General features: G+C 45.0%; 1 protein-coding gene across 5 annotated transcripts in view; it reads left to right on the forward strand.

Annotated features, from left to right (window-relative positions):
• Shank3 (SH3 and multiple ankyrin repeat domains 3) overlaps positions 1-18,162 on the forward strand; it is a 60,653-nt gene that overhangs the window by 7,372 nt on the left and 35,119 nt on the right. For all 5 annotated transcript variants that reach the window (XM_052161782.1, XM_052161784.1, XM_052161783.1 and 2 more), the window contains exons 10-11: positions 150-216; positions 15,291-15,564. In XM_052161782.1, the coding sequence (XP_052017742.1) occupies positions 150-216; positions 15,291-15,564 (341 nt within the window). The remainder of the gene's footprint in view (positions 1-149; positions 217-15,290; positions 15,565-18,162) is intronic.

Raw genomic sequence — 18,162 nt, forward strand, 5'->3', positions numbered from 1 at the left:
TAGTAGACATTGCGGCTGTGACTTGAGGGGAGAGCGGCTTTGGGAGGAAATGCTCTACAGAGGATCCCAGTAGGAGCAGCTGGGGTGGGGTCACATCTGGGCTGCTGAACCTCCTTCCTTGATCTCCATGTCTCCCCCCCCTCTCTCAGACGGCCATTATTGCGGGGAACTTCGAACTTGCTGAGGTAATCAAGACCCACAAAGATTCGGATGTTGGTGAGTTCTGCCCCACTCACAGATCCTTCTTCGATGTGCTGTGCTTGTCATAAGCAATGGTGGTGTAACAGTATCCTCGTCACCTAGTGACCTCTGCTGACACGGGGGATGAGAGGAAAAAGGGCCTGTGTGGACTGAACAGAATTCTTGGTCAGAGTCTAGAACAGGTCTGGGCTCTAGGCTGGGATAGCCTTGGGCTAGCACTTAGATCAGGGCTTGTGCTTCCCATTAAGTGCTAGGAAGGATCTTCTGGGACCATAGTGTGGTAGGTCTCACTCCATCCTGGAACGTGACTGGGTTTAGCTTCCTGTGGCTTTCTATGTGACAAGATCCCATGAACATACCCGAGGAGAAAAAAAAATCACAAGGGTAAGGATGAAGACTGAAGTGGGAATAGGCTTGTGACTGGTACTTGGGCCAGCACGTTTGAGCTCCCAGGAGGCAGTGCTTAAAACAGACTTGGCATATGCGTAAGTCCTAGCAGGAGGACCAGAAGCTGCCATGGATAGTTTTGGCTCCAAGACGCGGCAGAAGAGTCCTCCCTATGTTTCAGTGTACATGTGCATGTGTGCGTGCATGTGTGAGGTGGTGTGTGTATGTGTGTGTGTGTGTGTGTGTGTGTGTGTGTGTGTGTGTGTGTGAGAGAGAGAGAGAGAGAGAGAGAGAGAACTTCTGGAGTCAGGCTGGTTCATACTAGGTACTGGTGACTAAGTGTGCAGGGTGCTGTGGGCCCCTCCTCCAGTAAAGGGTCGCTGTCTAGCTTCAGCAAAGCCTTCTAGCTGTAGGGATCTCTTCATGTCCTGGTAGGCTTTTCTGCCTGGGACTCTTTCTGGAACATAGAGCCCCAGGCTTCCCTTTCTTCTGTGAGTATTACTTGAAGTGTCCCCATTTTTTTTTTTTTTTGTTTCAATTTTCAGTGACATTGGGCAGCAAAAGGCTGGGGCTGGCGTCAAGCTTAGAATTTTCCTCCGTTCTCTGACAGTCTGGCCCGGAGGTTATTTTTATATGGGGTTAAGATTAAGGTCAGTTTCATGTTTAGGGCTCTTCCTTGAGCTGCTCTCTGCTAATAAGGCATGGTTATGGCCCCCTGAACCTTGCGAGGTGGGCCATAATGATGGTTGAACTGAGCGTGGGCAGCTTCACCAAGAGAGCTGAGTAACTTCATGATCTGTGGTTCAAGGCTGGGCCCAGATTCATGTACAAAGAGCGGCATAGTTTTTGGGTTTATAAAGGGGCAAGAGATAGGTACAGCTTGATTGAGGGTAGAAGTATTAGAGACAGTGTTTGCTAGGATCACCGGTTTGTGGATATTTTGGGGGTCTTGTTTTACCTGATTGTCTATCTTAGGAGAACTGTCAACCACTGCGGCACCTCACCATGCCATAGGTGAAATGTATCCCAGCGTTACTGTTACTGAGTCTTCATTCACCTTGGTCGTCTATAGCATTTGATCCTGGAAGGGTACGAATTCTAGGACGTGGCCTGTTTGTAACTGGTTTTTTCAAAGGATGAGGAGTTTGTATAGTGTCTAGTATGAGGGGTAGAAATATTTCTCTTCATCCTAGGATTCTGGGGATCACCAGCTGAGTTTTACCCAAGTGTGTGTGCTCAGTTGGGGCTAGGCACATCGTTGCTGAGTGCAGTGGGCACGCATGTCATCCGGTCCTGATGTAGGCATCTCTGTCATTGCTTTCGTTTCTCTACACCATCACATGTCTCGATGTTACAAGCCCAGCCTTGTTAGGTTTCTATTGTTGTGGTAAAACACCATGATTTTTAAAAGCAACTTGGGAAGAAAAGGGTTTATTTCAGCTTACAGTCCATCATGAAGGAAGTCAGGGTAGGAACAGAAGGCAGGAACCTCAGGTAGGGACTGAAGCAGAGGCCTTGGAGAAACTCCGCTTCCTGGCTTGCTCCTCAGTCAGTCAGTCAGTCAGTCAGTCAGTCAGTCATCATCATTGTTGTTGTTGTCATTGTCATCATGATCATCATGATCATGATCATCATGATCATCATCATCCCATAGACCTGCCTTTAGGCCAGTCTGATGGGGGTATTTTTTCAATGGAAGTTTCTTCTTCCTAGATGACCCTGTCTTGTGTAAAGTTGTCAAGGAAAACAAAACAAAACAAAAAACTAGACAGCATATAACCAGTTGTCCCTGTGTAGGATGATTTACTTTGAATTTTCTTATTCCAGCTTATCTTCCCAGTTTCCTTTTGTGAAGTTGATTATTGGGCCTCTTTGCGGAGAAGGAGACCAAATTGCAGAGGGTTAATGACAAAAACCCATCCTTAGATGTGGGGACTCAAGTCTGTCATCTGCACATCTGCACATCTGCCCACTGCCATCTGCACTTATTCACTCCAGGGACATTTCTTAAGTGACAGTTGTGACTTCCTGCATCTCACTCTGGTCTTCCGGCAGAAGCCCGCACATGGAGAGCTATGTGGAACCCTCTGCCTGTTCATCCTCTGCTTCCTTCCTCAGAGTAGTGTAGGGTAGGTTCTAATGTCATGCTTCAAGAGACAGGACATGTCTTCTCTTTAGGGACCAACAGACCTTGGGTGGGACTCTGTCCTGCCAGTGGCATTCTCTGCTTCCTGTTTCTGTCACTGGGGTATCCTTTTTCAGGCAAGCACCCCTGGGCACACGAAAACATTCTCTGTATATATGTTCTCACGGACTGTCTATCTCATCTTCGGTAAGTGCCTCAGGAGAAGCGCCTCATGTGGTGATGTCACCTGGAGGGCTTGTTCAGGGCAGGTGCTGACTCTGGGCTTGGATGGAGCCTGCATCTTTACACTGGTCGTCAGTGAAGCCTGCTCTGCTCATCCCACCTCTGCTCTTTATAGACAAAGCTAGCAGGTGGTGCTGCAGGCCCAAGCCGGCCCGCAATGTAGTTTTTGTTTTTAAATTAAGGCGAAATGTTCCTTACCTAAAACTGATGACTCTTATTGACAATCTAGGGGGCATTCCTTACACTTACAATCTTGTATGCCCGTTTTGTTGAATCCTCAAATATTTTCATTGCTCCAAAGAATATCTGATATGTTAGGCAATTCTTCCGTGTTACCCTTTTCTGCTAACCTGCCAACGGAGAGCATAATTTCTCTGTGCATTTAGCTGTTAGTGCTGTTTTATATCAATGGGATTATAATATGGCTCTGTGTTTGGTTTCTTTTCCTCTTCGTCTTTCTGAGTTTCATCTGCCTTGTAAGGTCATGTCACTTCATTCTACCCTAAGGCTAAAAAACATTCTATTGTCTTTTTGCATGGTATTTGGCTTATTTATTTATTTGTGGGTGGATATACAGGTTGTTTCTGTTAAAACATATTGTGTGTGTGTATGTGTTTGTGTGTTCTCACATGCACATGCCTGCTTGCCTGTATGTGCATCACATGCATAATACAGGTACCCTTGGGGGCCAGAAGAGGGTATATGATTCCCTGGAACTAGAAATATAGCTGGTTGTGACCTGCCCAGTTGGGTACTGGGAACCAAACCTATGTCTCTTTGCAAGAGGAGCGTACACTCATTTTTATTTTATTTATGAGTACACCGTGGCTGTCTTCAGACACACCAGAAGAGGGCATCAGATCCCATTACAGATGGTTGTGAGCCACCATGTAGCTACTGGGAATTGAACTCAGGACCTCTGGGAGAGCAGTCAGTACTCTTAACTTCTGAGCCATTTCTCCAGGACCCTTTTGCTTTCTTTGAAACAGGGTTTCTCTGTGCAGTTCTGGCTCTCTTGGATCTTGCTCTGAAAACCGAGTCGGCCTCAAACCCAGAGATCCACTTACCTTTGTCTCCTGCCTGGGACACCACCACTGGGCTGAGTGGCACACCTTCTTAACAGCTGGTCTCTCCTATTTGTTGATATATGAATATTACTATCACTGTCACAAACATGTTTGCACATGTACTTATATGAATACGTGTTTACACTTCTTTTGGGTTTATCCTGAGGAGTGGAATTGCAAGGTGATATGACAGTTCTTACTGTCATATGAAGTTCCAGGAACTTCCAAACTCTTTCCCACTAAACTATCAGCTGTGCACAACCTTCTAACTTCCTAACTTCTTTGCATTCTTTCTGAAGCCTGTCTGGTGCTTATTTATTTTTTAATCATCATTATTCTGTTGGATATGGTGTGATATATCAGTGTGGTTTTGTGGTTTCCTAATGCCCAGTGATATTAAGCTAATTTACACGAGTTTGTTGTTCATTCGTGTGTCTTTGGAGAAAAGCAAAGGCCTTTTCTAACTTAAGAAATATTTTACTTACTGTTGGATTATAAGAATTCTTTATATATTTCGAATATACGTGGACTATAGGGCCAGCAAGATGGTTTAGTGGTTAGGAGCTTGCTGCCAAGCCTGGCAACTTAGATCAATTCCTGGGGAACTCACATGGTGGAAGGACTTTCACATGTGGGCCATGAAACATGTGTGTGTTCGTATGTATACATGCACAAATAAATAGATGTAACAAAGTAGGAAAACAATATATGTTTTGGTAGGTTTTTACTGTAGCCCAGGCTGGCATCAAACTCTTGGCAGTTCTTCTGCCTTAGCCTCGAGGACAGGGGTTATAGGAAAGAGCTTCTGTATACTGGTCTGTCTCTTGCCAGATTCATTTTGACTTTTGGTCTCAGTCGATCTTCCTGCCTCAGTCTCTTGAGTAGAAAGGACCATAGGCACTTGTCTTCACAGACACAAAAACCAGCTTGCTTTTGTTTTTATCAAAATATTTAATTGCTCATGCTTTTGATGCAGCAAAGAACCCATTGCTGAATATATAAGGTCACATAATTCACCATTGATATAAGAAATACGTAAGCATTCTTAAGTTTTTAAAGAATGTTTATTTATTTATTTTATATGTATTTTGCCTGCATGCACATATATGTGCACCACATATATGTGCACATATGTTTGGTCTGATGATCCCCTAGAACTGGAGTTACAGACAGTTGTGATCTGCTGTGTGGGTTCTGGGAACTGAATGTGGGTCCTCTAGAGGTGTAGCTAGTGCTCTAAACCATTGAGCCACAAAGAATTTTGAGTATTCTGCAACTTGTAAGTGGAGGCTGTACTCTGTGAAGGAGCAGAAGGTCATGGTCATATATTTGCAGAGATAAGACAAGAAAAGCTTTTTTTGTGTGTGTGTGTTAGTTGGTAGTCTGATTAGTGTGGTCTCTGGTTTCCATTGATGGTTCACTGTTGACCTGGCTTGTTGGTAGGAATTTAAAGTCACTCTTATTGATGGCATTGCAATGAGATGATTTTGTAAAATTTATTATTATTTTTTTGAGACAGGGTCTCACTGTGGCTGGCCAGGAGCTCACTACATAGACCATGCTGGCTGCAAACTCACAGACAGACCCAAGTGCTGGTACTTAGAACAAGTTATCCACTTTGACTAGAACTTGGGGAATAATTGTAACCATAATGTGTCATGGGTAAGATGTCTTTGACTCAAATCATATTGTTAAGATGTTGAAGTTTTTTTTTTTTAATCTCATTTTTGGTGTGAGCATACTGTGGATGGCCATGGAGATACTTTTGAGACCCTAGAAAGAATGCAGAATGCTGGAGAATTAGAGGAGTATCAGGCAGATGCCCAGGACGAGAGTATGTCCTTAGCTGGGGATTCTACCAACCCAAATTTTATTCATATATATATATTACTTATATATATTTATTGTTATATATAAAAATGTACACACACACACACGTTTGTGTGTGTATATATGTATATATATCTGTGTGTGTGTGTGTGTGTGTATAAAAATTTTTTTTAAGACAGGGTCTCTGTACATCCTGGAACTCACTATGTAGCACAATCTGGTCTCCAGTTTACAGAGATCCACCTGCCTCTGCTTTCGAGTGCTGGGATTAAAGATGTGTGCCACTGTGTCTGGCTCAGGATAATATTTCTATAAGATAAAAGCATAGCAAAGTGAAATCATTAGAAGAAAACAAAATCAGTTGGCGTCCAGAAAGGAGTTAGCCAAGATTTCTGGAGTTGAGCTTGAAGTGCGTTTCCTGGCTTGCCTCTCCATTGCCCTTTTTCTGGCACTGCCTCCCCTAGTGGCCAGCACTCGGGGTAGGGTTATCCTCCGGAATTACATCAATGTGTCCAGTGGCCAGCACTCAGGGGTAGGGTTATCCTCTGGAATTGCATCAACATGTCTTGGAGTTTCAGGAACGGAGTAGTTCTTGCTCTTAGTGATTCTAAGTTGGAAATATGGGGGAAAATTCGAACGGAGGAATATGGAAATCACTATCCAGTTTGGTCTTTAGGTAATAAATAGTAGTAATAGCACTCCAAAAACAGTTAGCAGGCCCACAGTCTGAGAACAGTGTACTGTAGTTTTTCTCTGAAGCATAATTTTCTTCTCCGTAGCCGCATCATTCTCTTGAACCTTAGCCTATTTATACAAATTTAGCAGGAAAGGCTTAGAGCATAGTTAAATTGGTAGGCTCCCTACCCAGCTGTGCAGAGTTCTGGGTTGTATCACCAGGACTGAATAAGACAGTTGTCGTAGAGCACACCTATAATCCCAGCCCTCTGGAAGTGGAGACAGAGGATCAGAAGTTCAAAGTCATCCTCATGAAAGTGAGTTTGAGGCCAGCCTGGGCTACATGAGACTATCTCCCAGCAACAGCAATAACAACACAACAGCCCATTTTGTAAGGAAATAGTTAATCATGTAGGCTCTTCTTAAGTTTGTTTTGCTGAAATGCTTGACAAGGAGCCTCAGTTTGGACTTTTAAACAAGGTTCAGAAATAAAGTCAGGACAAACCTCAGACTTTCTCTGCAGTAATTAAATTTTTTTTAGGCCTTTCAAATACCTTCAAGTTTCTGGAGGAAACCTGGCAGGAAGTGAGATTTTACTCACAATAAAGCTTGGGACAGTTCTTGCAGGTTGGCATCCTATGCTGATTCTCAAATCACATTCTAACCAAAAAGCCTTGGTGGTAGAATCGATTTTTCCTGTTGCACTCTATTAAAAAACTTAAGTTTCCTACTGAGTGTGTGCAGACAATTATATGACCGCGTTAAAAAAAAAAAAGCGTTTCCAGTGCTGAAGGATCAGGTTGGGAAAAAGAGTATATTTTTCAGTATTTAATTTTCACAAAGTAACCAACAGGCCACAGATAGCCTAGAGGACAAGGGAAAGCAGATTTCCTTAAATCTACAACATTAAAATGGAAAAAAACAAACCCTCAAAATACACATACAATCACTCACCTTATATTTTTTTCTTAAAAAAACTCTTATTAAAAAAGTTGAAAAAGATAGGCAGTGGCGGCACATGCCTTTAATCCCGGTGCTCAGGAGGCAGAGACCGGCAGATCTATGGAAGTACAAGGTTAACCTGGTCTACAAAGCTGGTTTCAGGACAGCCAGGGTTACACAGTTGGAACCAAACCAAACCAACCAAACAAAAAAGAAGTGAAAAAGGGAATCCATATGCTGAAATTAACTGAACTCACTCTGGGAGAACTCACTTGTTTTCCAGTCTGTGTTATTACTTCTTTTTTCTGCTTGTTTATTATTTTGAGGCGGAGTCTTATTCTGCATCCTAGAAGCCTGGGGCCTCACCTTCTCCTCCAGGCTGGCCTTGTGTAATGGTGATCTTCTTTCTTACCTCAGCTGTAAGTGCCAGGATTGCAGGTGTGAACCCTTGTTCCAAGTCTTGTTTTGCTTGAACTTGGTTAGCAAGTCTCCCCAAACCACCCACGAGTATTTCTCCTTCCACCTCTTCCTCTCTCCTCTTTTTTTCTCTCCTCTCTCTCTTTTCCCCTTTCATTCACTTTTCATTTATCCTTCTCTCCTCTTCTTGCGCCCCCCACCTCTTCTCAGTGTTTCAATATTGCCCAGGCTGGCCCTGGACTCCTGGGTTCACCAAGTCCTCTGGACTCAGCCTCCGAACTAGTTGGGATCATGTGCTGCCATTCCTGGCTTTCATTTCTTCATTACAGTTCTGAAATTTCTTATTCACGCTAACGGTGCGGTTTTGAAGTGATTGGAAACCTGTATTCCACAGCACTTGTCTAAGTGAGACACTCTCTTTGAAGGAGAGGTAATTATGGCCTGCAGTTCACTGCACACACCTTTAGAAAGAGCTACAAGAATAACTCTACTCACCAAGATGGAAGCCAGGCATGGCTGAGATCTGACGGTGAGGTCAGCGGACAAGCGATTGTGGTACTCCTTACGGCTTACAAGACTTTTATCACAGCCAGACTTACGACCGAAAAGATGATACCAAGACAGGTCAAGCTTCTAGGAATTCTGGACAATTTTAGAATGTTTGTGTCAGGAAAGTATGTGAAAATACAGTTTAAAATTTGATACGTGAAGGGTGTATGCCTATGTTTCTAGTACTATGGAGGCCAAGGCAGGATAGTGACAAGTTTGGGGATAACTTGGGAGTTATCCTGCCCTTACCCCCAGCCTCCACCCCAAAAGAAGGTTTTAGTATTATGTGTGTGACAATGTTTTCAGACAATTTAACAAATCAAACAAGCTTAATTAATTTACTATCTCTTAATATTACAGGGGCCTTTCTGGATTGTCCCAAAGTTAGTTTAGGATTAAAAACAAATCTGGGAGTCAGGCATGATGCCCTAGGAATTTAATTCCAGTCCTTGAGAGGCAGAGGCCAGCAGATCTCTGTGAGTTCCTGGTCTTCCAGGGTTACACAGTGAGGCTCTGTCTCAACAAACATACAAACAGCCCACACCAAAAACCAACCAAAACTATACAACACACCAAAAACCAAACCAAACCAAAAAAAAAAAAAAAACAAAAACACCAAACCCCCCCCAAAACAAAAAAAAAACCCAAAACCAAAAAATAAAACAAAGCAAAAACCTCCTAAAAATAAAAACAAAAAGCAACAAACAACGCCCCCCCTCAAACTCCCAAACCCCAAAATTACCTAGTGTACTCTCTGAAATCAGTCACATGATTTTTCTTTTGTCCTAAGGTCTGGCTGGCCAGTAGCATGGGTGGGAAACACACTAGGAATGTCTTTCCATAGATTTCTAGCTTTTTCTAATTCATATGTAGCCTACGTGTGGACCTCATGGGGGCTTGTGGCCATGGCTGTGATCCTTAGGGTGACATACCCAGGTTCTATCGACATGGTTAGATTACACATGAGCTCAGGTTGGAACCTATGAGAAAGGCCAAAACTATTTTTCCTTAGACAGGAATACCTCTATTTCTGAACTCAAGAATTTGATCAGTCTAACAGTGGTTAAAGAGCTTGATTTCCGGATATGCTTTAATTCTGGGTGTAGAGGTAGAGAGATAAGAGACTCTGGACTATGAAGTGAGACACATGCACAAAACCCACTGCCCACTGTGGTGTGAAGTGAGACAAAGAGAGACACACACATACAAACTGTCTATTGTGGTATGAAGTGAGACAGACAGGCATGCACACGTGTGCAAACACACACACACAGACACACATATAAACTGTCTATTGTGGTATGAAGTGAGACAAAGAAAGACACACACACACATACAAACTGTCTATTGTGGTATAAAGTGAGACAGACAGGCATGCACATGTGTGCAAACACACACACAGACACATACACACACAGATACACACACATACATAGACACACTCACAGACACACAGACACACACACAGAAACACAACACGGCCATTGTGGTTTCCAAGCTGATAATTTTTCTCGTTAAGATTTATCCTTTCTCTAGAAAACACCAGGTCCTGAGATAGAATCCTGGGTGCCAGGTTGAAGTAATGTATTATTTCCTGTCTTCCTGGAGATTTCCTACTGAGATATTTTTATTAAAACCCAGTTAGACACCCAAAGGCTCCCTACAGGACCCATGACAGTTTTTATTTCAACTTCAGAAGTTAGTATGATGTTAGGAGCCACAGAGAGTCAAAACACTGTCAAATAAACCAAGAGAATCTCACACAAAATGTAGAGCACAAGAAGGTTCTCAGTGGCTCTAAGAAGTCGCTCTTATACTAGGTCTGATAGAAGAAAAACTTATGCATATTTACATTTTATGGAATTCCGTAAGTCATGAATTAGGGGTGGGGGGGGCAAGGCTCACTCTGCTAGGAGGAGAAGGGAGAAACACAGTTTGTAGAAGCAAGCCAAGAAATACAATTTTGATCGGTTAGAAGTTCGTGGGTGTTTTCTAACTGGTCTAATTTCTAGTTTCAGTTTGCAGCTTACACTAGTTGTTGATTCGTTCAGGTGGAATTTAAAGTTTGAGAGTCACCACATTAACAGCATTCAAATAACATTTCCCCCCTTTCCAGTCACTGAGTTTTCTTCTAAGTTTCATGTGGTCAGCTTTTATATTTAGGTCACGGATCAATTGTAACTTGGTTTTTGTATGCTCTGTGAGTTCAGAATCAGTTTTCGTGTGGATATTTAGTTGTCTGGCGGTATTTGTTGGAGAAAGTTTTCTTTTGTTGGTTATTCATTGCTGATGTACAGAAACAAACTGCCTTTTGTACACAGGTCTTGGACCAACTTTGCTGTATTTGCTTATTAGCTTTTGTGGCTTTTTTGGTGGATTATTGGGATTTTCTATACATAGGATCATTCTGTCTGAAAGTAGAAACGGATTTACTTCCCTCCCTAATTTGGATACATTTAATTTCTTTTATCCTCCCTCCCTCCCTCCCTCCCTCCCTCCCTCCCTCCCTCCCTCCCTCCCTCCCTCCCTCCCTCCCTTCCCCTTTTCTTTCTTTGGGGTGGAGTCTTACTACTATCCTTGGCTGACCTCAAAGACTCCTGAGCACTGTGATTAAAAGCATTGCCGTCATGCCCAGCCGCCGTATTTGATTTTGCTGCCCAAATGCTCTAGCTTGAACTTCTCTATGCAGAACAGAGTGAGGAGAGAAGGCATCCTAGCATTGCTCCTTATGGTAGGAGAGAGCTTTTAGTCTTTCTGCATTGAGTGTGATGTGAGCTGTGGGTTATAAATAAAGACCCCTTAACATATCGAGTATGTTTCTTCCTGTCAGTAGTTAACTGATGTTTTGTCACTAAAGGACATGTGATAACAGCAGATGCCTTTCTAGCATCAGCTCACCTAGTGATGTTGATTTTTCTCTCTGTTCTACTGATGCACTATATTGGTTACTGGTCTTTAGCTTTGTCCTGGTATCAGCTTGGGTATCTAGCTTGGGTATCCGTAAGACAGAATCTGCCCAGAATTGTTTTCTCCTACCCCCCCCCACTCTTTGGAAGCGTTTGAGAAGGATGGGTGTTGATTCCTAAGTGTCTGTAGTGATACCATCTGTTATCACTTTCCTGTCGTTGGTAGGAAGATTGTGATTTCTCAGTTTCTTTGCCTGTTTCAGGTCTGTTTAGACTTTTCTGTTTCTTCTTGAGTCAGTTTTTGCAATTTGTGGATTAAAAAAATTCCTACCTACCTACCTACCTAGCTTATGTAATTTGTTGGCAAGTGATTATTCATAATATCATCTTGTATTTAATTTCTCAGAGATTGGTTATAATACTCTCAACCTGTGGGTCATAACTCCCTCGAGGGTGTCGAATAATCCTTTCATGGGTGTCTTCTACATCAGCATGACTCCCAACAGTAGTGGAATTACAGTTAATGAAGTAGAAAAGGGAGCATTTTTACAGTTGGGGTCACTACGACACGAGGAACTATATTTAAGAGGCCACAGCATTAGGAAGGTTGAGAACCACTGCCCTGAATCACTTCTGATTTTAGCTTTCTTTTTCCAGATCCTTTTTAAAAAGTCACTCTGGCTAAAAGTGTGTTGACTTCTTGGTTTATTTTATTTATGTATACAAAGATTTTGCCTGCATGAATGTCCGTGCATCTTGTGAGTGGCTGCTGCCAACAAAAGCCACAGGGCATCTCCGGATTCCCTGGAACTGGAGTCTTGGATGGTTGTAAGCTATTTGAATTGATGTTGGCTTTTCTTCTTTGTTCTGATATTTTACATTGGTTACTGAAGTTGGAATGCCTTACCTAGCTTGGGTATCAGTAATACAGAATCAGCTTTTATTTTCTTCTTTCCTGACTCTTTGGAAGAATTTGAGATGTGGTGGTGGAAATGGAACCCGGGTCCCCTGCAACAGCCACAAGTGTTCCTAATGTCTGAGCCATCTCCCCCCACACACCTTTTTTTTTCTTTTTTTCAGTCAGGGTCCTCTCTCTATGTAACTGACTGTCCTGCCAGTTATGTAGTCATAGTAAATGACTACATTTACTATGTAGACCAGACTGGCCTCTAACTCACAGAGATCCAACTGCCTCTGCCTCCAGTGCTGGGATTAAAGGTGTGTGCCGTCATGCCCAGTATGGCAATGCTTTTGTTGTTGTTGAGAAACTATTGCTATGAAGTCCTGACTGGTCTTGAACTTGCAGGGACATTCCTGTCTTTGCCTCCCCGGTGCTGGGATAATGGACATGTGCTAGCATGCCTGGGTCTTTCTACTTGAAAATATCATCTTGAGTGAGATGACCCAGCCACAAACCAACACACATGCTATGCACTCACTGATAAGTGGATGTCAGTCCAAAATACAATTCACAGACTACATGAAACTCAAGAAGAAGGAAGACCAAAGTGTGGATGCTTCAGTGCTTCTTAGAAGGGAGAACAAAATACTCGCAGGAGGAAAATTATTTTTTTTCAAAATTGGTACTAGAACCAGACACTCGGGTATGCTAGACAAACTACCACCGATCCTTACTTTCTTACTGCTTTTTAAATGTAGGTGTTTGCTGTTAAGTGAAATGTCCTAGATGTGTTAGTCAGGTCTAACTGTCTTGTCTCCTATGACCTCGTCCATCTTCTTCCATCTTCTAGTCATTATTGGGAATGAGTATTGAAGGTTTTGGATATTATTGTCGAACTGCCTATTTCTCTTTTTTAATCAGTGGTATTTGTTTAGTATGGTTTGCTTTTATGGTCTTTGGTGTGTATGTATTAATAATAGTTAACCTTGATGGATTACTGTAACAAAAGTTAGAAAGATACGTTATACATCAGTATCTATATGTACCTATATACGTATACGTATACATATATGTATGTAGTGTGTGTGTGTGTGTGTGTGTGTGTGTGTGTGTGCGCCTGTCTGTGTGCAGATGTGTTTGTATGCCTATATAGACCCAAGGTCAACTTCCAGTGGTATTCCTTGGTAGCCATCCTGAATCTTGCTGGTTGAGACATGGTTTCTCCCCGGACTGGCTTGCTGGTTAGATTAGGCTGGCTGGCTAGTAAATTCTGGGGAGCTTCTATCTCCACCTCCTCAGCTCTGGGATAAGTGCAGGCAATGACACTGACTTTATGTGAGTGCTGGGGATTGAACTCAAGTATTTGTGCATGTATACCAAGCATTTTACTATATGAGCTATCTCTCTGGGCTTTAAAAGAAAAAGTTTTCTTTTAAAGTTTAGTCTCTACTCAGCTCTTTTGGTTACTATTTATATGAGTTATTATTGATATTATTATTATTTTAAATATCCTAATTTTTGCCAAGCACAGTGTCACCTGTCTTTAATCTTAGCACTTAGGAATCAAAGGCAGACAGATAGATCCTTTGGGTTTGAGGCCAGTGAGTTCCAGGACAGCCAGAGCTATAGAGTATGGCCCTGTCTCAAAACACAACAAGCAAGCAGACAATCAAAAATATTCTAACTTTCAATACATTTATGACTTTGGATCAAAAGTGATTCTCTTCTAAACATCCTATAGTTCAATATGTTATGTGTTTTTAAAATAAAGTTTTATCAGAACATAGGTGAACCCACTTGTTTTCATACTGTTTTTGGCAATTTTCACGCTACGGAGATAGAGTTTGCGATATGGCAGCGGAGACTCCGTGATTTGCAGAGCCTGAAATAGTTACTGCCTGATACTTTTTAGGTTGTTTTCTGGCTCTGGGATAGAATGCCTTTTTTAGTTTCTCTGGCTAGAGTCAATAGTATATAGTCTCACGTAGCAATAGTCGGATGAGATTCATCACATGTAGCCTGCTTTATCCTGAAGTTTGCAGAATGGGAAGCTCTGACCACAGACCTGGGCCTTCCAAAGCCTTAGCAGGCTGAGAAGAGGAACAAGCTTCTATCTGTAAAGTCAGGGTTGCAGGGAGCAGGACTGGGATGTGGTCACCCAGTGGTGACTTCATTAATGTAGTTAACTGTTCTGATTTCCTGGGATTGGGGCGCTTCCTGGAACACATTTTAGATTCATTCATGTGTGTGTGTATGCGCATGTGCGCGTGTGTGTATAGTGTACATATATATATATATATATATACACACATACACACACGCGTGTGCACACACACATACACACACACATACACTCACACACACACACACACACACACACACACACACACACACACACACGCAGGTAAGTGTATATGAGCATTGGAGCCAGAAGTCAACCTTGGGTATTTTTTTCTCAGGAGCTACCCAAAATTGATTTTGGAGACAGGGTCCTCTTGGTAGAGCTTAGGGTTTACCGATTATGCTGGGCAGGTTGGCCAGCAAGCCCTAGGGATCTCTCCGTCCCCACATCCATTGTACTGGGATTACAAGTACATGCCAACACTCCTGGATTTTTATGTGGGTGCTGGGGATTGAATTCAGGTCCCTAGTTTTGCACACAAAATGGATTAACGGCTGCACTATCTAGCCCAGCATTTTAGTTTTAAAAGATCTGTTGCCCTACACAAAGAACTACGGGCAACGGAGGCATGCTGGGAGTGAGAGAGACAGTCTTCCCCAGAGAAGAACACACCAATTGGTTATCTAATACTAAGTGGTCAGCCCCGAAATCATCCATACAAGTAACATGATATCTACCCAGCAGCTTGTATATGTGCACATACACATGTGCACGTATTAATGAAAAAGAGGCCACGGATTTGAAAGAGCAAGGAAAGGGATATGGGATGGTTTTGAGGGATGAAAAAGAGAAATGTTGTAATTATTAAAAATCTCAAAAAAAAAATCAATCAATCTTGAATCTTACTCTTGCCCCTCTACTCCAGTACCATTCAGGGAAACCCCCAGCTATGCAAAGCGACGGCGTCTGGCTGGCCCCAGCGGCTTGGCATCCCCTCGGCCCTTACAGCGCTCTGCCAGTGATATCAACCTGAAAGGTGATCAGCCCGCAGCTTCTCCTGGGCCCACGCTCCGAAGCCTCCCTCATCAGCTGCTGCTCCAGAGGCTTCAGGAGGAGAAAGACCGGGACCGGGACGGGGGCGAGCAGGAGAATGACATCGGCGGCCCCTCAGCAGGCAGGGGTGGCCACAACAAGATCAGGTAGGACGAAATGGAAGGGTTGGGATGGGTGAGGGCTGTCACAAAGCTGAGCTGGAAGGCAGGGGACGATGGGTAGTTCATGGTACCTGTGTGGTGATGGGCTGGGGCTAGGGGTGGAGCTCCTTGATGGTTTTACTTATGTTTATCTCTGGAAGAAGCGAGGGCTCCTTCTGAGAATAGGGGGCAGCCGAGAGAGTTTCGGGTAACTAACTTGTGGTTAGGACGCTCACTACAGCATGAAAACTGGTGGTGAATTGGTTGGAAATGCCTTTCTGGGTAGGCTCAAAGCCTACAGGTGAGGGTTATGGCTGCCCGTCCCCCACCCTCCCCAACCCCCACAAATCTGCTCTGGCCCTGTATAGTAACAGTACTTTAAACCTCCCTCCTGAGTGCTGGAACCTTGAGAAACCAGGATATTTGCAGTATTGGCTTCCTTATAATCTAAGAGTTGGAAGCAAAGAATGGACTCTGTAGGCTTAAGGGTGGCCACTGCACTGGCTCCTTTACCAGTTCAGTGTAAGGTGTTTGCTTTGAGAAGCCCTCCTGGGTGCCTGTGAGGCGTAGTCTTCTCAGACCCTCAGGCACTGCCTATGTTAACCATTGGTTGTATTAAATTCCCTGAGCCTTGAGGTCGGGAGCTCGCTTTCTTGCTCCCTGCTGTTTCTCCAGAGCCAGGTATAGAGAAGGTGTTTGGAAGCCTGTTGGATACAGTGTTACATAAGCAGTATGTTGTTTTCGCAGTGTCGGCCAGCTCTGAGAGCCCGATGGGTTGATGTACCCACTGGGCTGAGCAGCAAATGCCTGCCACTCAGTTAACCTCCGTCACTTAGGCTGGGCCTGTCGACACCATTGTACAGGCTGGTCCCCCAGCCCCATGTCCAGGTTGGGTCAGAGACTCGTTTAAAGTCAGAGAGTCGGAATCAGCTTTCGTGGGTACAGGCATTTGTAGAAGGCCTTTGATGGAGCATATACGAAGCTTTTCTTTCTGCATTATCTCCCTCCTCGTGCACCCTGATTTCCAGGCTGTAGACTTACTGAACCCCCAAGGTTGTCTGTCCGGTTGCAAAATCACCTTTTTCCCATGAAGCTTTTGCATGGCCCCTTGAGTTTTCTAAGAACTGAACGGGGTTGGCAGCTGGAAGAATGCATCTTAGGATGTCGCGGTTTGCCAGGAGGGCTGCGTGCGAGTGGAACTGTGTGGCCGCCACTGGTCCCCGTCCCTTTCATTTGTGTCTGTTGCACTTGCAGCCGGCACAGAATAAGCTCCTCTAGTCTAGGCTGTCCAGTTTACCTGCTCTTTGGGAGAGTAGAATTATTCCTTCTCCGCATTCATTAGGTGACTGGAATGCTAGGTGTGTGTGTGTGTGTGTGTGTGTGTGTGTGTGTGTACTTACCTCTGGTTCCCCACCTCTACCTATCTCACAGCAGGGGTCCTGACTGGTTCTGAGGAGGTAGCCATCTGGGCTCCTGGCTGAGAAGCACTTAGCTGAGTTGTGGTACAGGTTAAGGGGGCTGACCTGGTGTGACAGTGGTCTGCCAGTCAGGGTATGGCAGAGCATGTTGGGGGTGCTGAGAAGGAAGAGAGCCTCAGGCAGAGTTTGCCTGTTAAGATAATAATAATAATAATAATAATAAATACCCAACCCCAGTGGTATTCATGTACCCTGGCGGGGCTGCAGTGGCTCCTTGTTGTTCCCTGTTGGCTGAGCCTGGCATAGAGCCCAGAAATATGGTCTGCAGGTTGCGCCCCCCCCCTGCCCCCGCCCCCTGCACCAGAGTGGAACCTATAAGGGCAAATTTGAAGCCGAGGCAGTAACTTAATCTCTGGCCAAAAGGGTAGGGTCACAGTTGTTTAGGTGGTGGGAACAGTGTAGCTTCTCTCTAAGTCTCAGAGAGCCTGGTTGTTGGCAGAGTAGGGGAATTTAGCCTGTCTGGGTACTAGGGAGCCCAGGCAGGCTTTAGGGGAGAAGACCTCAGACTCTATATCTAAGCCGGAGAAGTGGTCTGGGGAAGGTGGTCCTCATAGATTGACATGGGGGTAGGGACAGGTGTCCAAGACCACAGGAGACAAGCCCAGAGGCAGGAGAATTGGGGCTCCCAGTGCATGTTGCTGGTCAGGGTGTGAGGAGGCCGGACCACTGCGCCCCGCCTGCCCTTCCCTGATGCCCAAAGCCTGGGTGCCAGCCCTTCTCCAGCTCCTACCTGGCAGCTCTGCCCGCCGTTCCCCAGCGCGCCCACCTTCTGGCCCTCGTTGTTGCTTTCCAGCCGCCCGCGTGGGGTCTGCGGGGGGCACCGCGGACTCAGGGCGCGCCGGCCGCCGCCGCCCGCAGAGGGAGGAGCTGGCGGAGGAGGCGGGGCGCGGAGCGGCCGTGGCATGGAGCGAGCCCGGCGCGCCCGGGAGCGCAGCCCCGCGGCCCCGGAGCCCTGAGCGGGCGCGGCTCGTGCGCTGGCGGGAGCGGGCCGGGCGCGGCGGCGCGGCCCATGGAGCGGCCCCGGGCCGGGCCCCCGGCGGGCGGGCGGGCGGCGGCGGCGGGCGGGCGGTGGGCGCTGCGGCGGCGGCTGCGGTGAGGCCGGCGGCGGGGCCGGGCCGTGCGCCAT

This window comes from Apodemus sylvaticus, chromosome 17 (assembly GCF_947179515.1).
Source record: "Apodemus sylvaticus chromosome 17, mApoSyl1.1, whole genome shotgun sequence".
Classification (NCBI taxonomy): domain Eukaryota; kingdom Metazoa; phylum Chordata; class Mammalia; order Rodentia; family Muridae; genus Apodemus; species Apodemus sylvaticus.